The 24,991-nt window shown below is 50.6% G+C and overlaps 9 protein-coding genes across 9 annotated transcripts; 4 read left to right on the top strand and 5 right to left on the bottom strand.

Annotated features, from left to right (window-relative positions):
* The first annotated feature begins 439 nt into the window (after positions 1-439).
* On the top strand, positions 440-4,260 carry BO97DRAFT_359185 (ATPase). Its single transcript, XM_025692307.1, has 6 exons — positions 440-826; positions 950-2,322; positions 2,394-2,579; positions 2,647-2,706; positions 2,763-2,966; positions 3,032-4,260. The coding sequence occupies exons 1-6, from the start codon at positions 459-461 to the stop codon at positions 4,063-4,065; spliced, it is 3,225 nt and encodes a 1,074-aa protein (XP_025556547.1). The 5' UTR covers positions 440-458; the 3' UTR covers positions 4,066-4,260.
* A 742-nt stretch (positions 4,261-5,002) lies between these two features.
* On the top strand, positions 5,003-6,126 carry BO97DRAFT_447773 (SDR family oxidoreductase; the record flags this gene model as incomplete). Its single annotated transcript, XM_025698803.1, has 2 exons — positions 5,003-5,501; positions 5,558-6,126. The coding sequence occupies 2 exons, from the start codon at positions 5,003-5,005 to the stop codon at positions 5,944-5,946; spliced, it is 888 nt and encodes a 295-aa protein (XP_025556546.1). The 3' UTR covers positions 5,947-6,126.
* A 1,764-nt stretch (positions 6,127-7,890) lies between these two features.
* BO97DRAFT_447772 (4-hydroxybenzoate octaprenyltransferase) lies at positions 7,891-8,928 on the bottom strand (the record flags this gene model as incomplete). The annotated part of the gene is made up of 1 exon (XM_025698802.1): positions 7,891-8,928. The coding sequence occupies one exon, from the start codon at positions 8,926-8,928 to the stop codon at positions 7,891-7,893; it is 1,038 nt and encodes a 345-aa protein (XP_025556545.1).
* A 1,712-nt stretch (positions 8,929-10,640) lies between these two features.
* BO97DRAFT_334152 (cupin domain-containing protein) lies at positions 10,641-11,123 on the top strand (the record flags this gene model as incomplete). Its single annotated transcript, XM_025691387.1, has 2 exons — positions 10,641-10,808; positions 10,830-11,123. The coding sequence occupies 2 exons, from the start codon at positions 10,641-10,643 to the stop codon at positions 11,121-11,123; spliced, it is 462 nt and encodes a 153-aa protein (XP_025556544.1).
* A 144-nt stretch (positions 11,124-11,267) lies between these two features.
* Positions 11,268-16,352, bottom strand: BO97DRAFT_467000 (P-loop containing nucleoside triphosphate hydrolase protein). The gene is made up of 12 exons (XM_025699607.1): positions 15,563-16,352; positions 15,277-15,503; positions 14,946-15,225; positions 14,657-14,890; positions 13,859-14,601; positions 13,638-13,800; positions 13,248-13,583; positions 13,086-13,197; positions 12,843-13,030; positions 12,177-12,795; positions 12,042-12,122; positions 11,268-11,982 (listed from the first exon to the last, which is right to left on the bottom strand). The coding sequence occupies exons 1-12, from the start codon at positions 16,293-16,295 to the stop codon at positions 11,400-11,402; spliced, it is 4,299 nt and encodes a 1,432-aa protein (XP_025556543.1). The 5' UTR covers positions 16,296-16,352; the 3' UTR covers positions 11,268-11,399.
* Positions 16,353-16,647: 295 nt separating this feature from the next.
* On the bottom strand, positions 16,648-17,357 carry BO97DRAFT_359181 (uncharacterized protein; the record flags this gene model as incomplete). Its single annotated transcript, XM_025692306.1, has 2 exons — positions 16,648-16,845; positions 16,896-17,357. Coding segments are annotated over 2 exons (660 nt in total), but the record flags the coding sequence as incomplete, so codon positions are not given.
* A 481-nt stretch (positions 17,358-17,838) lies between these two features.
* On the bottom strand, positions 17,839-18,806 carry BO97DRAFT_466998 (oxidase ustYa family protein; the record flags this gene model as incomplete). The annotated part of the gene is made up of 2 exons (XM_025699606.1): positions 17,839-18,515; positions 18,566-18,806. The coding sequence occupies 2 exons, from the start codon at positions 18,804-18,806 to the stop codon at positions 17,839-17,841; spliced, it is 918 nt and encodes a 305-aa protein (XP_025556541.1).
* Positions 18,807-19,379: 573 nt separating this feature from the next.
* BO97DRAFT_419625 (uncharacterized protein) lies at positions 19,380-19,830 on the top strand (the record flags this gene model as incomplete). Its single annotated transcript, XM_025696574.1, has 2 exons — positions 19,380-19,458; positions 19,535-19,830. 2 exons carry the CDS (start codon positions 19,380-19,382, stop codon positions 19,828-19,830), a joined length of 375 nt encoding a protein of 124 aa, XP_025556540.1.
* Positions 19,831-20,528: 698 nt separating this feature from the next.
* On the bottom strand, positions 20,529-22,948 carry BO97DRAFT_447765 (uncharacterized protein; the record flags this gene model as incomplete). The annotated part of the gene is made up of 6 exons (XM_025698801.1): positions 20,529-20,809; positions 21,218-21,406; positions 21,484-21,780; positions 21,975-22,167; positions 22,226-22,786; positions 22,898-22,948. 6 exons carry the CDS (start codon positions 22,946-22,948, stop codon positions 20,529-20,531), a joined length of 1,572 nt encoding a protein of 523 aa, XP_025556539.1.
* Between the last annotated feature and the right edge of the window lie 2,043 nt (positions 22,949-24,991).

Raw genomic sequence — 24,991 nt, 5'->3', positions numbered from 1 at the left:
CATCTTCATATCGGCGCTTTTTGTGCTTGGTAGACCAGATAAGATGTCTTTGACCTGTCCGCGGAGAAAGAATGCATGGCGCTTGGTTCGCCGGAGTTGGCCGGGATGGATGCATGCATACCATGCATATCTGCCCAAAGAGTGTTTGCTTACATGAAGAAGGCTTAGCTGACAACCCATGCGACTTGTCAGCATTTATCTGCACGTCAGCACGTCTTGCTCACACTGTCACACTGCATACTCTAATTTTCAGCCAATAGCCTAACATGAGTGTCTCGAGTGCAGCGGCCCCGCACTGCTGAAGCGGATCCTCTAATATCGTATAGCAGTATACCTGAACCTGCGACCAGCTTATAAATACTGCTGCGAGTTTTCTGTCACTGATTTTGATATAGCTGGTTGTGGATTCCAATTTCTCCATCAACATCTAGTCCGGTCTTCTTTCGGAAGGATTTCTCATGACGACGGTCGAAACATTGACTGCCGATGTAGGCAGTGTGCGCACTACTGCAATGGAACCAGATGCTTTGCCCCCGGAAAGTGAGACTGAAATCCCCCCCGAGTCACAACCCGAGAACGAAAAGGATCGCCGAGTGGAAGGGGAAGATGAATCGTCAAAAGCACCCAAGTCCCAGTTGGACACAATCCCGAGGGCGACAGTAGAGGAGTGGTTCAAAACCAGCAAAAGCTCGCTCTCTCGATTTGAGGAGCTCGAAAGCCGGACCCAGAGAGTTGTGGACGCGCATGGGTTTGACTGGCAGGATGCCTTGCAGGACATCTCGTCAAGCCTTTTCGAAGAGATGCAGATGTTGCGCGACTTGAATGAGTCACTGGCCTCGTTGCTCGATGGTGGTATTCCCACCGAGGCAAAAGACGACGTGGAGAAAGAAAGCCAAAAGAACGAAAGCGAAGAGAAAGAGAAGGAGGAGGAGGAGGAGGAGGAGAAAAGGCCCCAGGAGATCGACATCTCTGTTGCAAAAATCCGTTACCTCCCCTGGGGTGAAGCAGCCACCTTGGACTGTCCGCCTGCCAAGCACTTCGCCATTGAAATTCCCCACAACGAGCCTTCAGCAGGCGATATCCGAGCCAGTACTGGGGGTAGCGGACAATCGGTCGCTCTCCTGACTGGAGAAGAAGACACAGACAGCCTTCCCTTGACTACTTTACCCGAACGAATCCGCATCAACTCTCATCGCCTGAAACACTTGCTAGATTATGAGTTCGGTAACGGGGACTTGTCCTATCACGGTGGCACCCCCTTGTCAATTCTCCGGCCCTTCAAACTCTTGGTCTATTTTGATAAGCCAATTCGGGCCAAGCTGGCAGAGTTTGAAGCTGCCCGGAAGGAGATACAGGATCTGTCGGAGGAGGAGTACATTCAAGCCCTAGTGGACTCTTCTGTCGAGGACAAGGGCTATTCCAAGGATGATTGGCCATCGATGAGTGTGTTAGAGTTGACCGCTCTGATCATGGATTGTCGATGCTTGACGCAATTCATGGATGAAACTCTCCGTCCAGCACAGATGTACCTGGCCACTGCCCCGGAGATGGTGCGATTTTCTGACCTTTGGTTCCTCTTCGCCCAAGGCTCCCTTGTGTATATCAAAGGCAGCAATCCCCCCCAGAAGATCTGGAAGGTGGTGCAACGCACCGGCGGCCGCCGGATCCTGGAAGGGTCGGGGCATCCCAGAGACAAAACTCTCGGCACCTGGACCACTTTCGTGCTAGATTGCTTCTATTTAGACTATGATGGAACCCGCTTTATTCCCGTCTTCCGTCAATTTGAAATCAGTGGTTTTGATGGCACCCAGGCCGTCAAGTCCCTCCCAGTCCTTCCTCTCCCTGTTGCGGAGCGAGAAGGGCTCACAGACCGAGCATACCTGGCCACGCGAGGGAAACAGTTCGTTGAATGCACGCAGCAAATCCTTCATCTGGATTACAGCGGCCGATGTCACTACTTAGACCCATCCGGCCGAAAATTGACTGATATGGTCGACAAGATCCCCTCTAGTGCCTCTTGCTATTCTGAGCAAATTGATAGCGATGTGATAGTGGACTTCGCACGTGCCCTAGGGGAAATTCCTTGGTGGCGTCCCGTGACAAATGACCATACTTTTGGCGAAACTCTCACGGCGGAGACAGGCACCGATACAGGAATCGAGAGAGATGCGGTCTGGGATAAGCGGTTCACCGATGACTTTATGGAGGCTCAGACACTCATGTGGGATGCCTGGGCCAAGACCGGAGGAGGGCCAACCGATGATGACCTGCTAATTTTGCCCGACCGGGTTTTTGCATTCGTGCTATCAACTAGACGATGGGGTATGCTCCCGGCATGTTGCTTCCACAAGACTTTGTCATGGCTAACAAGGAGGTGTTTTCCAAACAAATAGCATGTCTTCAAATTGGACGGGACCCGAGTGGGAATGAGCGGCTGCGAAAGAGACCTGCCAAAGAAAACCCCTGGCTCAAATTACGTCTTCCGGATGGTCACAAGGACCTGGTTCAGTCTTTGATCCACTCGCACTTCAACAGGAACAAGTCTGGGAGTGTCCATTTTGACTTGTTGAGGAACAAAGGTAAAGGCCTCTGTCTCTAGTGCTTTGTTTTATCCCCTCGAGGGCTTCTGCTAATAGCTAGAGATAGGGAATGGGGTTACAATCCTCTTACATGGGGTTCCCGGAGTCGGGAAGACATCTACGGCTGGTATGCTACGCAGACTCTTTCGATCCTTCATGGAACCAATACTGACGATACCATAGAATGTGCTGCCATTAGCAATGGCAGACCTCTACTTCCCATAACGTGTGGTGATCTCGGACTCACAGCGGGCGAAGTAGAAGAAAAACTGAAGGAAATCTTTCGTCTCGCTCAGGATTGGGGTTGCATTATGCTCTTGGATGAAGCTGATGTTTTCCTGGCTCAACGCCGGGCATATGACGTGGAGAGGAATGCACTTGTCTCTGGTAAAGTTGAGCTCCGATGATGTGCGCGTCTAGCCTCCCTAGCTAACCATTCATCGAATTACCAGTTTTTCTCCGCACCTTGGAGTACTATGAGGGAATTTTGTTCCTCACCACGAATAGAGTTGGCGTATTTGATGAAGCCTTCAAGTCCCGAATCCACATGTCGCTCTATTATCCGCCACTGAACTGGCCTCAAACATACGAAATCTGGTCGGGTCACATTGACGAAGCGAATAAGGCTGGAATAATTGCCAGCAAGGGTGAGTTGACGAGCTTTGCGAATCAGATCTTCTACGCTCAATGTCGTCCGGGGTCGGGACCTGTTTGGAACGGTCGACAGATTCGTAATGCCTTTCAGAGTGCCCTTGCTCTGGCGGCATTCCATACCAACGAGGGGGCCAAGATCCAACTTCACGCAACCTATTTTCATAACGTCTTCACCGTGTCGGACAACTTCAGCAGATACATCTGGATCACCCAGAAAAAACAGGACGATGCTGAGCGCAACTCAAGCTCAATGGTAAGACGAGACGACTTTACCTATGATACGACAGGGGTGCTCAACCTGCAGCCTCCTCAACAACCCACTGTTATGCAGCCATCGTACACCCAGGGAGGTATGCCAGCGTCATCCTTGTCTCAAGGTCACCCAAGCTCACAGCAAATGGGGGCCGTCGGTAGTGGCCAGCCTTATATGGGAGACCCGCGGAATCTCCAGGCGGGTAACCAGAATATTTCCCTTCCCATGGGTCCGCAATCTGGCCAGCAATTGCAACAACCAAGTCCACAGCTAGCCCTGCATCCCCAGCTCAATCTTTCGAGCAACAATCTTAACGATAATTATAACTTGCATTCTAGTGGCCAATCATTACAACAACCGAGCCCACAAATTATACCGCAACCCCAAGTGAATATGCTCAGCAATAACAACGCCAACGAGAATTATGCCATGCAACAGCAACAGCAACAGCAACATGCCCAATTTATCTCTCTATCTGAAGCCGTGGCCTCCCAAAACCAAAATACTGGATCGCAGTCCGCATTGCCGCCTCCCGGTCAACACTTCAACCACCAACCCTCAACCAACTTCCCCCGTTAGGACTAAAGGCACTCAGCTACATGTAGCCCAAACTTATGGCTTTGAGCTTTTACCCACTTTGCATTGGAGCAGTCGAAAATGTCCGGCTTGGCCTTAGGAACTTTGTTGCAGGATCGTGAGGGAGGTTCCTCATCCCGTTATAATGCCAATCGGGTCGAGAGTGATTTGAATTCAGGATGAAACAATTAAGTTAGGAAGCTTTATATAATGAACAAATCGACAATCTTATTGTACAAGACCCTGTGCGGTCAATCTTGTTTCAGTACAACAGGTGATTCGAAACATGTCATAAGTCCGGTCGACAAGTAGATGCAATGAAACATGGTACTAGGGGCGCACATTCCCAAGTCATCGATACTTCAAGATTACCAATTCACGTGCAGCTACACAATCTGAGAGAATAGTAGCGCGCAGATCGAGCGGTGCGACATCGACGAAGTGAAAGAGACTGGAGAGCATATGCTAAAAGTACGTACAACCCACCGTAGACCATGGCAATATGCTCCTCTCTACTCTTTCTGCCCGACTTCTCCCCAGCTCTACCCATCCCTCGTTGTCTTTTTAAATCAGCCTGGAGGCGAATCATCTATATTTATTGTATTCTTAGGACAGCTTCAATGGATGGACATCACTTTTCACCGTCACCGCACTGCAAGTGAATATCTCACGGGTTGGAATTCAAGGACCGGAACTTCAAACGGCACCTACTTAAATTCATGCAAAGTATTGATCTCCTTGTTGGACTTATTATTGGGCTATGTTTAGACTCCTGCCACAGTCCCCGCCGCAGTGGCTTAACACCGAGCCAGACCAGCATTGACCAATCGGAGTTTACCACAAGTCCGCGGCGTTAAATGCAGCCCTACTCCAGCGAATCGATGCTTAAAGCTGAGCTGCAGACTCCTTTTATCCAATTCTCATCGTCCACGCATTCATCATGTCTACTACTACTACAGCTCCTACTACCAAAAAGCTCACCTGGCTGGTCACAGGCTGCTCCTCGGGCTTTGGTCTCTCCCTGACCCGCGCCGCCCTGGCTGGTGGCCACAAGGTCATTGCGACCTCACGCAACCCATCGCGAACTCCCGAGCTGGTAGCTGACATTGAGTCCAGAGGAGGCAGATGGGTCCAGCTAGACGTCACCAGTCATGATAGCAGCGACGTCGTCGCCAGGCTCGAACGCGAGGGCGACCATATCGATGTCCTCGTTAACAACGCAGGCTACTCCATCTACGCCCCCATTGAGACGGTCGAGGAGAAGGAAGTGAGAGCCCAGATGGATACAATGTTCTTCGGCCCCTTGCGTCTCATCCAAGCCGTGCTGCCTCACATGCGCCAGCGGAAGTCCGGCGTGATTGTCAACATGAGCAGTGGTGCTGCACTGGATGGCATTCCCACCATGGGGGTGTATGCGGGCGCCAAGGCTGGATTGGACGGTAGGTACCATTGATATTTCGCTAAGGACAGTCGCTTATTGAATCGGATCTGATAGCCCTCACGAAGATCCTTGCAAAGGAGGTCGACTCATGCAACATCCGCACCTTGACCGTCGTCCTCGGGACTTTCAATACCAACATGCCCAACGCCGTCGTTCTGGGGAAGACCCCGCTGCCAGAAGACTACAAGGGAACCTTCACTGAAGAGGTTCAAGGGCTACTTGTCAGTGGCAAGATCAAGCCCAATGGCGACAAGGACAAGGCGATGCAGGCTGTGTACCATGTCGTTACTGGTGAGGGAGACGGGCAAGGCCTTCAGAACGAGAAGCTGCTCCCTCTTGGAAGTGATATGACACCTCGGCTCAAGGGGGTCCAGGATTACCTCGGCCATGCTCTAGAGGTCTTTGGCTCTGTGACTAACGGCGTCGATGTTGATAAAGAGTAGATTCAGGCTGGAATCCGCGGTGGCTTTGGTTCCAGTATGATTAGCTCCTTATCAAAGATGTCTTACCCGCTTCACCCCAATATATGCGACAACTCATATGATTGAAGTGGGTTGTCATTGCGTATTTTTCGCAAGCCAGTACTGATCTTGTAATAGAGTATCGTACTACCGAAGAGGTCGGAACGGTGTAACAGTTTTCCACGCTTCAGATAATATCTTTTAGGAATGACTTACTCTGGTTCAAAAACCATCTAAAGATCAATCTGCAGTCACTTTCTGTACCGTAAAATAGGGATACTCAATCACCTAACCCCATCACCGCGTTCCCACACCCCCTATCAATCTTCGGGAGCCCTCAGCCGATCCAAACCCAACTCACCCTCTGTCTAAGTCTTCTAATAGCAGTCCGAGTCCTGAAACTGATACTGCGCCTGTAATGCCTTATCGAGAGGCCAGCGCGTTGCTCCCAAGGTTTCTTTACCGAGAATAATCCCTGGCTTGTCCAGCGGTTGCCCAGATCCCGACAGAATCATAAAACACATACCGAGCAACCATCCATGACTCAAGTCTAAGTATGCGCGAAGGAAAGCAAACTAAAATGTGGGCATGCAAAAAGCTGTCGTATAGAGGATGGCAGGTACATCCCGCAACACAAGTAACACGGTTTAATTTTGTATAAGAATCACCGTTGCTGGTCCGTGTCCAGAGATAATCTTGTCATAAATAATATACCGCTGTCTAGGTAGCCTAAGGCCTTGTGGTTGTAAACCAGCAGCCGACTACTGGTTTCAAGGCCTTGTATAATGAACTCGGGATCCTGTTTGATGGCGTAGTAGAGACAGTCTTGTTCAAAGGGACGAGCGGCCGGGATTCGGGCAAGTCGGAACTTGTGTCGAGCTGTAAGGTTTCTACAGGCCTACGGATCGACGATCCCGGCTCATGCACTGCAGACTTCGCTGCTGGGCGCGGGAGCGAGGTGAAATACCCATTGAACTCGAACCGCGAGTATACCTTTCCACAGCTTGAGTGGTAGGTCCAGTAGCTATCCTGGAGTGGGCGCACATTCTAATAGTGAGTGAATCCTGGGGATTGCCAACAGCAACTAGAGCAAATGACACTGGCCAATGACCTCATTCCTTTCTGAGAAGCCTAATGAATGTTTGGGTCGAGCCTCGCTTCCTGAGCAACATATTGAACCAGTATCTCTCCTACAGAACGCTTGACCTCCAAAGTGTAACTCCATGTAAGCGTTATGGCATTGGTCCAATTCTTTGTCTCATGGCAATAACAGGCAAGGTAAGCTACGATAGTACACCAGACCACAAGTAGTAGGAGCAGGGGTATGCTGGAAGGGGAAGATCTGCCATCTAGCGCACGCGCTCTCGCATTAGCCCTGCAGGGAAGGTCTAGATCATCACTTCTAATCCCGGCAATGGAGCGGCCTATGCTAACTCGGACCCTAGTCATTTTAGAAGGCTTTGCACCCGACCAATTCTGTTAATCAATAAAGCAACATTTGCTCACCCGAGAAGGTACAGGGGTTCGTCTGACCACCCAGGGAGAAGGTGGCTAGCTGAGAGTCAACGTGGGAAGCAAGCTTCCGTGCTCACTGAGTTTGCCAGGTTGAACCGTTATCACACTGCCAAATTTATGATTGTGTTAGATTCCAAGGCAAAGCTGGGAGGGAGATGCAGTCATGCCGCATATCGGGTATGATGAAAGCCAGTTTGAGCTCGGAAAAGAGATCCTCTGATGCCACAGTCTATTTCCGGTAACCCTGGTGAGTGGTTGAGAACGCTCTCAATATGACTGATTGTTCTTAGACCAAGCTCTAGATATGTCTTTCGCGCAGGGCGCGAGGTATCAATGGGTCTACATGCACTTAAATTGTCTTGAATTAAAGTCACAAGAAGTGGGATAAACAGTTTTCAAAGCGTACTGCACTCATTTCATGATTAAGTACTCTCCAAACAGGCCCGCAAGAAGAATAACCCCTACAATGCCCGTGCCCTTCCCGAAGCACCAAGCGCAACTTGCCGCCGAGCGAAGATCAACTTTCACCAGCATAACAGTCAAAGCCAGCGCCACGCCAGCGCACGAGACAAAATACACCGACGAGAACTGGCACTGCACGCCAGTGAAGACCAAGAGTGCGACTTGAGCGGTCGTCATGACCGCACAAGCCAGCTTGGTGTTGTCTCCGAGACGGACCGCCAGGGAGCGCACGCCCGCTTTGATGTCATCCTCGCGGTCCTGGTGTGCGTAGATGGTATCAAAAATCACAGTCCAGATGGCACATGCAACACACAGACTTAGACAAGATGTCGCTAACGAATGAGATTCGTCCTGCGTCAGAACGCCCCTTCCGTCCAGATCAAACGGGTCAAGCCCGACCATGGCCGCGGCGTAGGGAATCGCAGCTGCAAAGCCGACTCCAAGAATCAGCTGTGGCATGTCAGTCACGCGTTTCCCCAGCGGATAGACGCTCAGGATGACGGCTGTCAGAGTGGCATAAACGGGAATTGCCGTCGCTTCGGGGCTCTGGCGGAATGGACACTTGACGGCCATCACGGCTAGGATGACAAACTGGGTGGCGGCGAAGAGGTTGGCTTGGGTGGTTGAGACCGCCCCTCGCGCAATGGGTCGCCATCGGGTTCGAGCCACCTGGCGATCGAACTCTTGGTCCAGGTTGTCGTTGACGGTGCAAACCGCACCGCGAAGCACTATTACCCACACGCCGAGGTAGATTGTTGCTCCTGCTATAGTAATCGGGGACAGGCGCGGGGAAATCAGGGCCGCACCAAAGCCGATTCCGATCAGATAGTGCCAGATGAAGGCGAAGTACCCCGCTGGTCGGTCCAGACGCATGAGTTCAGCATATGGAACCCATGCCGGCGGTATGATGGTAAAAATGCCACCGGAAGGAGGTTGGTAAGATGATTGGGGAGGGGTGTGGGAAGAGCGACTGGGATTCGCTTTCATTGTGGATAACAAGCAGATACTGAATCACTTCAAATTTAAAACTTGGCAGACCTCTAATTCCTCTCATCTTCGTTCTCTGCCCTCTTTATATGTCGAGATGCCAGCATGTCGAAGTGGGACCGGTAGCCAATGGGTGCAAATCCCTTGTGTTCTTTTTTAGTAGCCACCAAATCGGTTAATGATCCCCTGCTAGTGCGCAAACTACAATTTACGTGATTATCAGCCCCGATTCTTGGACCAAACAAGACTCGCCCCAGCAGCAGGTGCGATCTTGGCAATCTACGTGTACGCAGATTGCAATCACTCCCCATTCCACCACCCCGATGACTTTCAGCCCCCTTTTCACACGATGTAACCCTTCCCACTTTGCTATTTGCTGTCAAGCGTTCGCCAAGGTTCTTTAAGATCCTTGCTAGCGTACACGGCGGGATGTGATATCTGTCTGCATGAACCGTCACATAATTAACCGCCTGGCGCTTCTTTCTTTGTTCTCGTTGTTGGCACAATCCACAAGACAGCTGATGAGTTTGGATTACCGCAGCAGGGCAAGAATTGCATGTCCTCAAGGCCTACCGGCATGTGACTATAGAGGGGCTGTCTACTCTAGTCCCTACAAGCCAGTGCACTTTCGAGCGTCGCGGAAGAGGCATGGGATAAGCTTTCTCCTTCGTTGCTTGGTTCGCATCGAGCCGAAACTTTCTCGGCAATGGCTCTCCTCGTTAGGGCTGTCGGTACACGTGGAAGGATTTGGGTTCTTGGACAAATTGCGACTTCGCATATATTACGGCCATTTACATGTATTATATTTCATGACATTAGTGCCGACTCAGCCGAATAGGCTCCTAAATCATCTCTCGTGCTGATTGCTCGAGACAGGGAGTAGTGCCAGCCAGCGATACGCGTAGTCCGGGATCGTGAAACCCCGCTGGCAAGATTTCCAATGATTTCCAAGCAAAGAAAGTGGGCTTATTCCACTAGAGCGAGTTTATGGTCTTTCTCTGCATGTTATTTGGATCACACCGCAAACCTGCCTGGAACTGTAGTGGTGGCGACCGGTAAGCAGTCACCAGCCAGGGGCTGGAAGGCGTAGAGAGCAATCCCTTAATTTCGTCAACACGGCACCATCTCAGGCTCAATAGCACGATGGAAGAGATTAGAAATGCCTTGGTACAGTTGTAACAAGCATCTCGTCAAAATGGCGGATACTGCGTTTTCTTGCGAAAACTGGCTCGTACATTCCCGGGCCCTAGGCTTCGATACTCTTGAATGCGAGATCCTGTATGGACTTCGGTTTTACAGCAGACATCCGAGTCCGGATTTGCCGCAAAGTCTGCTGGGTCGCGTGTTTTGTGCCTATAAAAGACGCCATGATTTAAGCGTTATGTTCGCGAAGTAAAGCAGAATTTCTGTCTATGATCGGAAGGTTGTTCGCTGGACAAAAAGTCCCGGGGAGAAACCTCGCCGAGAAATGGCTTGGCAAACAGAATTGACAGCGGAGTTTAAAAAGATTGATTACCTGGTGGACTTATCTCTGTGATGGTGATGCTTATATCAGAACTGTACAAGATATCTGGCCCACTACCATCCACTGTAAATCTCCACACTATGCCAGCCAGTCGTATCACCTCCGCCATGGGATCGATCTGAATTGTACCATCCTTGATGCCATTACTCATTCTCCGAGCTAATATACCCCAATCCAACCCCCAACAATGCCCAACTCGGCCGCCAGTCCACTCCCAGCCCCACGACGCATCGTAGCCGGCCACAACGACGCCGGCTTCGCGACCGTGAAGCACGACTCTCAAATCCATCCGCAACCGGTGGGAGACGGGATCAACCTGGCCCTCCTCTGGACTAGCACAGAGCACCCCGCCGACGTCATCAGCAGCAGGGATTAGGCATTGGTGCACCCGGGTGTACCGCCCACAGGCTCGGGTTTCAGCGCCTATGACCTTCCTCCGCAATCGGTGGGCGTCTTCCACCGCTCGAGCACACTCGATTATGTGATTGTGGGAAAAGGGAGTGTGGTTTTAGGGCTAGATGGTGGAACTCGGGTGACGTTGAATGAGGAGGACGTCCTGGTGCAGCGCGCCACGATGCATAGCTGGAACAATGTGACGGATCAGTGGGCACGTGCTTATGGGATTATGCTGCCTGCGCGGGCGCCTTGTGTTAGTGGGGAGGAGCTATGAGCGGTTTGGCCTTTTTGAGGGATGCGGTGGACTGTATATTGTGGGGAAGAATGACTGTTAAAGGTGTTACGATAATGCGTGCGGGATTGCCGGGGGAATGTGTCTACATCGGCAGTTGTCGTTGCCAGTTCAAATATACCCATTGTAATTGTTCCTAGTGCACAAGGTACAATAACACTATCAGTAGCGAATCGCTCACGCAGCTTAAATTTAGGTGTCTCGATCTGAACACCGTAGCCGCAGCCACGGTCCAATTTCCGCATGCAGACAATAAGCTCAGTGGCTCCTATGACCAAATCTCTCGTCCCTCACGATGCGGCCATTTTCCATCTCGATCACCCTTTCTCCACCCTTCATCATGGCAGGCCGGTGGGAGATGTGAAGAACGGTGTAACCACCAAACTCTTTCACAATGATCTGCTGCATCAACGCCTCAGTCGCAGCGTCGGTTCCGCCGGTGGCTTCATCTAGAAGGACTATACCACTCTCTCTCTCTTTACTGACATTGTCCCGGTCCCATTTCCGCAGCAGGGCCACCGCCAACGCGAAGAGTCTTTGCTCACCCTGAGACATAGAGGAGGATGTCAACTCTGCATCCAGTCCGCCACGAGATGTTGCCACTTGAAGTAAGTTGGTTTTCTCCAAAGCCGAAAGCAGAGTCGAGTCGATTAACCGACCGGTCGGGTCCAAGTTGAAGCGGATGGAACCAGGAAGGATGAAAGGGTCTTGAGGTATGGCGATGATACGCGAGCGGAGCAGATTGCGTGGGAGGGTGGAGATATCGATGCCGTCAATTGTGATCGTGCCGCTGGACGTGTTGAGAAGGCGGAGAAGCGCTGATATGAGCGTGCTCTTGCCACTTTGTACGCTTGATCAGCGGAGTGTCACTCTACATATGGTGCGTTATTCACTACTCACCTGCCAGTCCGTCCACACAAAATGACTTTCTCGCCAGCCTCTACGCGGAAGGATATATTGTCTAATGCGGTTATATGGCCACTGAAATAGTGGATATTAGTTACAAGCTCACTTCCACTTGGTCAAAATACGCACTCATATGAGGCAGAAAGAGATTTGATCTCAATCCGCCCATCAGCAGGCCAAGTTGATGGTGGAATAACCGTTTCCCGGGCCTCGTGTTCAGTCGGTGTTTTCATCTCGAATGACCTGGTCCTCGCAATCGCACCAAGGGATGTCTCCAAAGCAGTCCAGTTGGACACCACATCCTGCAGGGTTTGACTAAATGCCATGATTGCGGTCAACGATACGCCTAGCTTTCCCGGATTCGTCGAGTCTCGCAGCGATGTGGCCAGTGCGATCAGTATCACAGCCAGAGCAGCGACCAGGAGGTCGAGCACTACATTGAGCCATCGCTGGATACAATAGAACAAGTAGTATGGTTTTTGAGACTCGTCAAGTCGGCTCAGGCAATCAGCCATGAATGACCGACGCCATCCAAGGCCCCGGATTGTAGGAAGGCCCTCGAGAGTCTCGACAAACAATGTATAAAGAGGGCTTCGAGCTTCGAGGTCGAGGAACCTGAGCTGTCGAGAAGTTCGCAGGTAGACCTTCTGCGCGCAGTATAAGACCAGCAAGCACGGAATGATGGTGACAGCCATATAGCTGGAGCCTAGTGATATTAGAGCAACTTGGCCAAAGCATTGCGCAATACCTGTGATTTGAATTAGTTTCTGGATCGAAAACCCCATTCAAACTTACTTAGCACTGTTCCGAAGGCCATCGTGGGTAGTACCGCATCTACTAGGGTCATGTCCTGGCTGAACCTGTTAAGTATGACGCCAGAGTCGACTCCCGCAAAGAAATGCATCGGCGCGTTGGTTACGGCTCGAACGAGGATCCCGTGAAGTTCTAATCCTGACTTGATGACGATCTTTATCATGATTTGCCTGAGTGACTTGTCAGCCAGGAGAATAAGGTAGGAGATCAAGGGCCCCAGCCTACCATATCATAAGGCCTTGCGACCCTGACGCCATTACGGCAAGAAGCACGTAGATGCCAACAAACTCAGCGGCATTCTTGCCATGGTCGTTCGTGAACAGCTCAAGCCATATCTCTTCGAGCCTCGATTAGCAGACGAAGACGCAACATGAGGACATTACTTACGAGGAAAGATTGAGGAGAACGTGTGCACAACAATGATAAAACAAGCCACCAAGGTGCTGCGCCATCCGATGGCTTTCAAGTAATAAGTGTAAACTGCAACGTCGCCAGTACGGCGGGATATATCAGCTATATCATCAACAGTCAGGGTTTCGACCTTCTTGGTAGAGGCTGATTGGCCCTTTCTCTCGGTCTGGGAAGTCGAGGCTTCTGAGTCGGTCTCTGTCGCAGCTGGGATTGTTTGGGAAGCCAATCCTAAGCTCTGTACAGAGCTTTGTTTCTCGATACGTCCACATGAATCCAGCATGATAATGTTGTCTGCAAAACGCCATAGCTGATCTACGTGAAAGGTCAAACATGGTACTTGATGTCATCTGAACAAGATCATTTCACCTGAATGTGCGGTCATCAGTACAGCTGCGCCTATTTTTCGGCAGATTCCATTGTCGCCAAAACAGGCCTCAGCAACGTAGTGTGCCGTCTTGGCGTCCACGGCGCTCAAAACATCATCAAGCACTAAAAGACGTTTTCTCGAATAAATAGCTCGAGCTAATGCCTGCGGAAAGTGTCAGTGGAACATGACAGCTGCATGTATCTGTTGATTTGTGACTTACAAGGCGCTGCTTCTGCCCTCCGCTCATCTTGAGCGCTCCACTCCCGACCACGGACTGATCGCCCTGAGGCATTCGCGAGATGTCCTGCTCCAGTGCACATGCCTTGACTACCTTCTTATACCAATCATGATCTAGATCCGAATCTCCGCAGATATTCTTCTGAATGGTTGTGTTCTGAAGCCAGGGAGTTTGGCTGCAGTAGGCACCGCCGTGCCATTCTCGTGCAATCGTTCCTCGCTCGCAAGGTAGTTCACCCAGCGCCGCCTTCAGGAGCGTCGACTTTCCACAACCCACCGGGCCAGAAAGCATTGTCACGGTGTCTATTTCAATCGCTACATTGATCTCCGTGAGCGAAAAGTCAGAGTCAGGAGTGGGGCGGATACAAGCATCCGTCATCCTCAAAACCACTTTATCGGAGCGTACTTTTGGTGGCAATATATTTAATTCCACCGCCGATCCGGGGCTGCTGTGAGACACTCTGTCGTTGGCAGCATTTCTTCCAGACGATAGTGAGCTCATGGATGGGGAAGTGAGGAATTTGTGAATGCGGTCTAAGGCACCCCAGGCAGCTGTTACCGCCGGGATCGATGCCAGTAGTTGCAGGGCAGGGGTCGTGATGAGATTGATGATAGCTAGAGATGTAAAAGCTTGTACTGTCGACAGTGTCTGCGAATGATCAATCCTTGCACGAATAACGAAAGCCGCAAATGTGACCAGAGAGGCACACGTCGTTGGGAAGCTCGCTATTATATAGTCAGTGGCAGCGGTTTGGCGCGAAGGATGAGGTTGGGTACTTACCAACCACATTGAGCCATACAATCAACCATCGGAAGTCCCTGGATAAGTCAAGCTCGCGTTGCCTCTGCGCTTGAAGAACTGTGGAGAGCACGTCCGACAGTCCTAGCATCTTGGCGCTTTTCATCGACCTCAGAGCCGTGGAGACAATGCTCACGCGACGCTGAATAGCCCCAACCCAGACTGTTTGTCTTGCAGGCATGAATGTCGCCATATACATCTGAACGGATGTACACACTATTGCGAATCAATTTCTCGGACTTGATAATTGAAGAGACGGAGCGAAACCTACGAAGAATCACGAGGACGGGAGCCACGCACACAGCGGCAAGCTGCCGCTCCAACAGCCAGAGACCAATTCCAATCTCCACCAATCGAGCCCACATCTCGCTGGCTTGCTCCAACGACCGTGTTATGATGTCAACGTCAGTACTCATCAGGGTCACGGCTGCCGAGTCATCCCGGGTCCCATCGGCAAGGACCAGAGTGTGGTCGTAGATCAACGCAACAGCTGCGCCCCGGAACATGGTAATCATACGGAACAGTTGATGTTTGTAATGCACCGTTGATATCTATTCCGGTCAGGAGATTAGTGTCAAGACAAAACACGTTGAATTACGTACCGCGATGCCTCCATAAATCAGCGCTGCCGCCCCAATCAACCCATAGCTTTCTTTTCTTGTCTGCTTGGTATCAGGTTCATAAAGGTGCTCAATTGCACGCTGGATGAAGAACGTCTGTGCGTAGCTGAAGCCTATCAAGAAAAGCCTGGGGAGGATTGTGTTGAGAATTGCCCAACGCAGACTGAGCACGGTCGCAAAAGCTAAGCTGCATGTGTGGCTGGATTTGTCTGCCAGGGCCATGAGTAACCAGGATGCTATGACTCAGACTGGAGAAACAGAATCATACATTTCTTCCAGGCTTTTCGAACCTTGCGTCGCAGACGGTTTGAGCTTAACTCCTCATCCGTCGGGAATAGATCTTCGATAGTCAGCAGCTTCTGGAACCCTCTAAGGAACAAGCGATTTAGCCACCAGAAAACGGTGCGAGCGAAAATTCCACTAGTTGATTCGGGCGGCGTCGCACGCAGTGGTGACTTCAGATACCGGCGTTTATTTTGGGCTTCCACTACCAACAGCAGAAGCTTCAGTCCCATGGTTGCCGCAGTTAAGGCTGGCAAAGGAGATGGATAGTGCCGGATAAACAGAGTGCGCACTTGCACGGCATCGAAGAGCGTTGACATCAGAAGGTAGATGCTCAGAAGCGATGAAGGACGTACTGAGCGGTCGTGCTCGATGGCTGAAAGAACTGTTATTGCTATCGAATCTGCCAGCGACAGAGCAATCGCAGGAACGGCAGACCTGACCAGGCTGTGGCGCGCCCATTCGACTACAGAGGCGATCTGTATAGCGACCAGGCACAACGCAACAACCAATTTGCGCCATTGAGCCGTATTTGAAACAGTTTTGATGTCCTCTGAAAAGAGAGACCAGATGCGCCAAGGGACCAACAAAAGGAGAAGGGCCGAGGGGCCGATAGACAGGATGCTTTGCTCGAACAGCAGAGTGAAGTCAAAGATCGTTGGACACGCGATGACGGGGCCGAACGAATCGTCCGCTGCGGGAGAGCAGCTACCTGCCATCTTGCAGTTGGTAGACGAGAGCTCTTGTGAGGTCTGAACAAGAGAAGAAGCTACGAGGATACAGAGAGAGAGAGAGAGAGAGAGAGAGAGAGAGAGAGAGAGAGAGAGAGAGAGGGAAGTGAGACCGACACGCGAAAGGGGATTGCATGTGACTGACTGACAAGGGTCCCTGGTCACTGGACGTCAGCCCGTCGCTGCCTGGTGAGGGCCTGGCTGCCTGAGGCAAAATTCCATCAATAGATCAATCATTATGCTCTCAACTATGCGCCCACAACTCGTACTCTACTCTATCTCAGGGGCCGGAAATATCATTGATTCATTATCATGTATCGTCTCCCCTGAACAAGACCTTACTCTGTCTAACCGTGTTCTTCACTCGGGTAACATCAATGGGCTGAGCCCTACTATCGCTGACAGCCCTCCATAATGGTTCTGGGTCTCTGCACTGATGCGTATGCCCCATTCCGTCAACAATCAAAATCCGTTCTCCATTCTTATCAATGGCTAGATGAGGGGGCTCGATAGTATCGTCTGCTGAGCAAATAATGGCCTGTTCTGGCTCAGCTAGTTGGGACCTGCTAATACTTATGCGTGGCTTACCTGTGCAATATAATCGAAGCAGTGAGCCCAGTGCACTGAATCCTCATGAGCATTATCTGAGTGTGGTAGTGATGAGGTTGATGCACCGTGATGCTGCGATATGCTAGGGAAGATCACCCCGCGAAGCATTGACAAACAATGGAGCTGGTGGAACATAGAGATTCCGTAGTCGGTGATGGTGCCATTACTTGTTCGGACCTTGAGCATACCACCATTCGGGGGAGAGAGAAGAGACTCCCATGAAGAGGTGTCTGACTGAGCTCTCCATAGTGGTGTCAAAGGCTGGAATTTTCGAGTGACTGGAAGTTGGAGAGGGGGCCCGCTGGGACAAACATGAAATTGAAACTGCTGTGAGAGACTGCGAGGACTACCCGCTGAACTAGCTATAAGAGCAAAAGCTGAGAGAAGAAGGAATCCGAGCGCTGCCGAGATACTATAGAGCAAGCGTTTTGAGCAGGCCATGTTGTGTGACTGGATTAGCTACAGCTGTCTCGGGGGCCGGCGATGAACAAAAAGTCTTCTCACCTTTGTAAGTCAAGAGTGATGACTGTGTGAATACTGTCAGCTTGTCCAGGCCGTCAATGCAATCTGTCGCCAGCAATCTCCTCTTGTTGCGGGGGAAATGGACATGCATGAAGTGGGTTACATCGTGCAATTCCTGTTTGCAGCACACATTGTACACTGACACCAGCGTGAACCAACAAGATAGGAAAATATAACAGGGTAAATGGAGCAACCAATCGTAGTGTAGTCATTGTCTTATCAGCTCTTTGGTGGCGCCGCCAGACTGCAGGGATCGGTGATCAAGCGCGCTGCGCCGCAGCCCGAAGCTGATAGAAACTCAGACCCCCCAATTCCCCATTAAACCCCGCTTTCAGCCTTTTCCTCACGTGCCAAATCAGTTACAGATAGTCCTGAGCAATGCTTGTCCTTTCCGAAACAGCTATCCAATTACCCCACTATCAGAGCCATCATCGGGGTTGGAGTTGTACCAGCCAAACAGCTCCTTGAACCGGTGAGACATGACCCGCGCCACTGCATCAGGCGGCTTCCGGATGGCTGCAAACTCATCCACATTGACCGAGTTCTCCTCCTGCCACCGCAATACGGCGTCGAAGTCTCGACATTGGTGATTCACGCTAAAGTCGGGGAAGGCGTTCAGTTGCGCGTCCGCCCAGTAGTGGGTGTAGATGTCGACATTAGCGGTACACATTAGGTTCTGGAGCAGCAGGTAGATGCAGTGGGAGATATGGGTTCGATGCATGTCGGACGGCGGGGTTCCCGGCGGCCATTTCTTCCCATAGTAGTGGTCGAAGTACGCTTCGCGACGCAGCCAGTCCAGGCAATGGATCTGATGAAAGACATCAATCCGCCCAATGTACGCCTCGGATCCGAAGCCAAAGCTCTCTGGCCATTTGGCCGCCTGTTCGGGGTCCCTGCCCAGCTTGACCACGTCATCGCGACTGATGGTGATGGGATTGATGTTTGCCAGTCGGTTCCAGGCTGCGTCCACCTCAGGGCTCGGAGGCTGGCGGTAGATAGGCAGAGGATCCGGTTCCAACAGCGTTCCGTTCATCTTCCGGCGTATCATTGGAATTTGAAGACGATCAAATATGGGAGCTGCCATAGGTTAGCGAAAAGAGGTATCGCAGAGGTCAAATCTTCCTCACAGTATTCAGAGGTCTTCCGCAGAAGTTGGTTCTGGTCGCCAATGCCCCGGACGATGCTCGCAGTCATGGCGAAAAGGAATAAGGACAGTGCAAAGACTGTAGCATTGAGCCAGAGAAACCAATGGTGTCGTGTATGGCGCTGCTTAGGAAGTTGAGATGTCTCGTCCCCAAGAAAAACTTCCTTTCCGCTGGTTACATCCCCCGGGCTGCCACAAAGTACGTCGGGGTCTCGAGTAGCCATTGGTGCGTAACCTGCAGACACTCCCTTCATTTTCATCAATTTCACCAACTAACCGTCCGTTGAAGTTCAGTGAGCATGAAATTTGGCAGACGGTCATCGGTGGTCCCCAGAGTAGGGAAGGGTCAAATATCCTCGAGCTCGAAGCAGCAGCCTGCGTCGGTCAGCTGAGATACGGAATGCCCCTGGTAGATGAAAGATGCATCAACCGGTCATCTAGACCTTTTGTAGCCCACAAGTTTGTCTGTACCGCGTATGCCGCCCACTTGCCTTGGTTGACAGCTAACCATCTCCTTTCCTGTTTGAAACAGCTGCAGACGCCAAACGCCTGCTGCGGTCACAGTCACGGTGGTTTCCGGGCATTCCACGGAGCTCGATTCGAAGAGCGACTTTGCCCAAGCTTTCTATTACCTGATCAACTCTGACTTTGCTGTTAGTGGGCTATAGGGGGGATTAGATTGACCAATGTCCGAGACATACAAATGACTACCTCCTCCCCTCTTTCTTCTCTGCTCAACAACCATCTCTTCTCATCTGTCAACATTCACTAGAATACTCCAAGCATCTCAGCCCACAATGAAGCATTCATTGCTCCTGTCAGTCGCTTACGGACTTCTGTTTAGTCCTCTGGCGACCTCGGCACCGACAGCTAAGCGTACGCATATTTTCCCCTAGGTGACCCTAGGAGAATGCCTGGAACTTAACTTCAGAAGACTGACATGCTCCAGCAGCAGTGAAGCTTCGAGTGCGGTCAGATGACCTCGAGGCCCTCCGCGCTAAAAGGGCTGACGAAGCCACCGCTCTCTACGCTTATATTGCAGCCGACTCCGAGCTCAATAAGCGTGATGAAGAGGCTACTGCTCTATATGCCTACATTGCAGCCGACTCCGAGCTCGACAAGCGTGACGAAGAGGCTACTGCTCTATACGCCTACATTGCTGCTGACTCCGAGCTCGAAAAACGGGATGAAGAAGCCACTGCTTTGTATGCGTACATCGCTGCTGACAGTGAATTGGAAAACAATTGAGGTTCTTCCGTTACCGGGAAAGTGCTCAAGTAGGCGCACAGGTAGTCCATAGTTGTTGATTTTATCACTCAGCTTCGATGTCTTCTAGTCGACTCGATTTTAAGTTCAACCTTGCAAGCCCACCTTTTTGCGAATGTCGTCTATAGCACTCACAAGGTGGATATTCTCTATCCACTGAATTGTTTTGCTCTCAGCCCTGCTGTCACTCAGGCACCAGGCTGCTTCGTCTGCTTCGTAGTTCATTCCGTGGCTAGCTTCGGACTTACCAAGTCACCGGGATCCTATCAACTTCTAGCTACATTTACCGTGTGGCCCAGAAGCAGCTGGCGAACAGTGAATCCCGTTTTACACGCTCTGTTGCCGTATTTGCCTGATATATTCTCACGACAGCCTATAGCACTACTCTGGTAGTTGCATGAACTGCAACGAGACCGTTGGCGAGATCGATTACGGTCATATTGATGCAGGTCGCTGTTGAGTAAATGTCTTCAATGTCTCCATGTAGTGTACACAGAGATATCGAGGGCAGGGTGACAGTTTGCTGATGAACAGAGTCACCGAGCCGGGATGTGCTTACCCTGGCGACTTCACGATGACACCCGCAAACGATGAGCTACCATTAACGCTGTCTAAGTATGATTCTGAGACAAATAGAATCGAAATACTCCAGGTAAGGTATTATTCCTTGCCATAGCTCTTCACTCCCTCGCCCACTCAACCACCCGCTTCAATACCTTCAAGCCATCAGTCGGCCGATCAAGCTTAGCCAGATGAGCTCCCAGCTCCTGCTGCGAAAGATCCCCATTATAAACATCATCCTCATCCAGCAACATCTTCTTAGCCAACTCAGCCTGAACTTCTGGGTGTGCCTGGAAAGAGAGAACCGTATTCTGCTGATTCACAAGCATCTCATGGTTCTCGGCCAAGTGGATAAATCCCATACCAGGTTGCGCCACCTCTCGCACGTGAAACTCCGGTACTCTCTATGGTATTTTATCAGTGAACAGGCGCGGTGAAATTGTTGGCGGGTGGGTCGTTGGTTTAGGTTGTTATGTTCGAGTGTATACCTCCTTTGACTAAGTAGCGAAACACAAAAGAGTTTACCAAGAGCGGTAACCTGAGTGATAGTCATACTCTTTTCGAAGTCACTCGCCGAGTCACGTGTTCAAAGCGAGGAGTCAGGTATCTAAAGAGCTCCATTAACACATTCCATATTCAGGTAAGACGAAGTAACTATGCGGTATCTAAAGACGAAGCTTTGTCGGACAAAAGGTATAGATAGGATTTCACTGGACCGATTAATCTACTGGAGTGGCATAATCATCTTATCTAAAAGCTCATCTGCAAAGGGAACAAGCTACTCCGTGAGCCGTCGTAAAGGAAAGACTCTCCCAGTCTATAAACTCTGTAAACAGCTCTCCTGTGGCCTTGCATTTCCCGTGAAACAGAAGGACACTGATCCTCTGGCTGTTATAACATGTGAACTTCGGGTCCCCGCCGCCATCATCCGTGAGCTGCGAGACCCCGAAAACGTCGTATTCCAATGACCGTTGGCAGTTGATCGCAAGGACAACACCTAGTAGACAGGAAAGGCCCTTTCTTCCGTCGGCTGCAGGCTCTCGAGAGTGTACAGCCATTGTTCGATCTCCATACCAAGCGATAGGTCTTGGCAGCGGAGCGAGACGGCGAGAAGCAGGCCTGAGAATCCAATGGTATAGCTATTGCGGAGAATGCACGATCTCATGTCGATGCCCTGGACGATGCGCAGCAACAGGCGGATCCATGATTCCGTTTCCATGCACTCGATGCCTATATTTTGAGGATCGCGGGATGGAAGATAATTTAAGAATGTTGTGCATTGCATGATTCGGGTGACAATATGGTAAGCAAAGCTGAGGGCCGCCTCGTGTGGTTGGAAGAACATGGATGAGCTTGCCGATGTATTCTGATCTGCGAGCGGTTATTATGAGGGTGGTAGTCTAAACAATCACTCATCCAGTTTTCTGGACTAGGCTTCCAGTCCTGTGAGGGTTTCTTCGGTGTTCGAGGGGTTGCTTTCCTGGTCCCCTTCAAGAGCTTGTGTTGCAATTCGTGCCGGACCTCCAATGCTTAAGGGTCTATAAAGTTTAGTCGGTGGGACTCACATATTATGCTAAGAGTGACGGCTCGCCGCTCATGGAGAGAGCTAGGGTTCTCTTCATGTGCTCTGGGCAAGGCAATCGGCGGGAGGTGCAACTGGATATCGGGAGAGCTAAAGTATGCACGAGCCCACCAAACTAAGAATTGTGATTGTAGCCACACAGTGAGGAGAGCCCTGAATAAATGATCTCCTGTGACCTCGCGCATATCCACGAGGAAGGCTGACAGACCTTCAACATGGCGGTAGAAACCCAACAAAGTTGCCAATGGAGGCTTCGATATAGCCAAAAAGGACTAAAATTGTCAGGGCTACTTTAATGTTGCTTCCGTAACATTTGGGAGTGGGAGAGATGAATTTCCTCATTGCAGAAGAGTAATAGAGTTGACTCCGGGTCTGATGTGTGAGGCTGGGACTGAATGCTCCCATGGCCAAGAAAGGTGTCGGGGATGTCTTTTCAGCATGAAGGCGACTGATACTACACGAAGATAGAGCGAGAATAGCATCCTTTAACGCTGGAAGCTCAGGCTGCTGCAAAATGGAACGGGATATGGGATGTAAAGCTGATAGACATTGGTCTTCCCAGTAAGTCGAGTAGAAAATATCCCGATCAGTATGCTGCAATGAGTGGATAAGGTCCAGGTTCAGGCTCGGGATTAGGGCACTTTGGTGGTGACGTTGACGGCTGTGCTGCGGCGGCGATCTATTTGTCTCTGGCACGGAGGGAGTAACCACCCGGAACTTGAAGTCTAGTTTGACACTTTCGCAGAATCTCCCCAGTCTAGCGCATGTCCCACAGGTGGGCTTTGCCTCATCACACTAGTGTTTGGTGTCAGTGGGGAAGAGAAGGTGCCCCGAGGGAGCATGACATCTGCTGAGAAAAAGCTGACCTTGGTGCGCCGTTCGAGACAGCTCTTGCAGCCATTGCACGAGCGGAAAATATTCGTTTCTTTTCGGCCTGGGAGAAGCGGGCTTGTACATGTAAGTTCCTCGCTATCTTCAGAAGAGAGGTTTCTCAATCTAGACCAAGACTAAACCCTGTTTCCAACATCAAGGCTGCGGTGGGCGATGAATGGGGTTCGATGGAAGAAAGATCGGGGAATGGATAAGGCAGCATTAATTGGACGGGTCCTGAATCCGAGTTTCCGGAATTCCGACTGAATAATCGGACTTTGATCCGAACTGGAACTACGCAGTACAGAAGTAAACCCTAGGGCTCTTTCCAGATATATAGTTCTCTTCTTTCAGTCTAGACAGAATATACAGATCCAAGAAGTCTGTCTTAACAATTTACAGCTCTCACTGGCCATATCATTATTGACCGGCCATGACTGTCTCACATCAGAACGTTGGGTGCAACAGACACACAAAATATATCTAACGGGGAGTACACCTCTAAGCTGTTCCTCAATCGAAATAGCCTTCAGTGCATAATACGCTTCACCAAACTCTCAATTAGTTATTGATGAGTGCATTTACTGCTAATTGTGATAATCTGACCCAAAGGATTCCGGATTAAGTGCACTAAAAAGGCAGGTTGGGACATTTGATAATGCTTTATCCGCCATTTAGTTGGGTCCCTGCGTTTCAGTTGACCTCTACAACCACCAGCCTCTGTCTTCTCGAAGAAGAATATATTCATCAAGAAAAAGTTGTGAGCGTGAGAACTTCGCCTTTTCCTCCACCATCATACACGGCTTTTCAGTGTTAATTTCGAGGTGTCAGTAGCCAGGCCTAGCCTAGGTCATAGGGGCTCAACAACTTCGATAATACGGCAACTTTTTTGCCACAGAGTAGATCTCGATGGAAGCAGGATTGCAGTGTATCTGCAAGCAATGTAGGGACGCTTGCAAATTGGCAAAAGCCTCATGATACTAGGCGACATCTACCACCCCCTCAAACATCATAAAAGAGTATCCAGTCAAGCCGCGTGTGACTCACGCTTTCAGCTCCAGTGTTCTCACAATTGCATTCGATTATGATACAACTTTTGTAAAGTCGACACAGAGAGCCAAGTTTAGCAGACTCGGAGCATGCTCCCATTAGAGCTATGCCCGAAGCATAGTCTAACGTGAAGGTTGGTAGATCCACAGCAAAGCTACCAAAGACAGAAACATGCCGCCGAAACGGCCTCGTATTTTCTAGTATACTTCATCACGTCGGAATCCTTCCGCCACAATTGCCTCCTACTTCAATCAGGGACTACCGGCCTTTTCGGTGCCTTCGGTGCCTTCCATGTAGTCCTGCTGAAACGTGTCTTCTGGGGATGAGCGGTCCCTGGGACGTTTAGTCACTCCGAAACACGGCGATGGCTCTCTGAGAGCATCGGGCAGGTGTATGTCCAAAATTGTTCTCGATCGCCATCACCATGGATAAAGGCCATTGGAGCCTGCAAAATTTCACGGGCTGGACACCAGTAAACCAAGGCCGTGACTTGACTAGGCCGGATTCCACGCTAACAGACTGAAACCTGGCGAAGCATATGTTTACTGGTAATTTATTCAGTCAAGTGTCGTGGAGTATACTCGTAGTGTGAACTAAGTGCTGCCAACTCTGTCCAGCACTATTCAAGGTTGAGAGTCGTAAGGCGTAGGAAGTGAAGGGCTTTCTCTTGGCACTCCCCTGGAATGAAGCAGTATGATCCTTGATGAGTTGATCAGGTTACATCGGGAGAATCCTGCAGCAGCAGACTATGGAAAACTAGTCCGTGATAGGAAAATGATAGACTTGCCGAATTTCGTGACAGTGGGGTTGGAAAAAGCACTGTACTGTATGGCCCATACGTCTTCGTCACGTACAATACCCGTAATTTGCAGATGGAACAGACCACTTTATCTGATCTCATGTTTGATCTGATAAACTGGACATGATACACGGACTGTTCTTTACGTAACTGATTGGCGATCCTGCGGATGATCTAAATCCTTGGCGAAGCTCGGTCATACCGAGAGCTCGCAGTGAATTCGTGACCCAAGCCATCCCAGGAGATCGACTGCATTCCACATCCTCCTTGAGGCTTCTCAG

Source organism: Aspergillus homomorphus (genome assembly GCF_003184865.1).
Source record: "Aspergillus homomorphus CBS 101889 unplaced genomic scaffold BO97scaffold_1, whole genome shotgun sequence".
NCBI lineage: Eukaryota > Fungi > Ascomycota > Eurotiomycetes > Eurotiales > Aspergillaceae > Aspergillus > Aspergillus homomorphus.
Note: the sequence above shows the minus strand (reverse complement) of the source record. Positions and strands in the feature narration are given on the sequence as shown.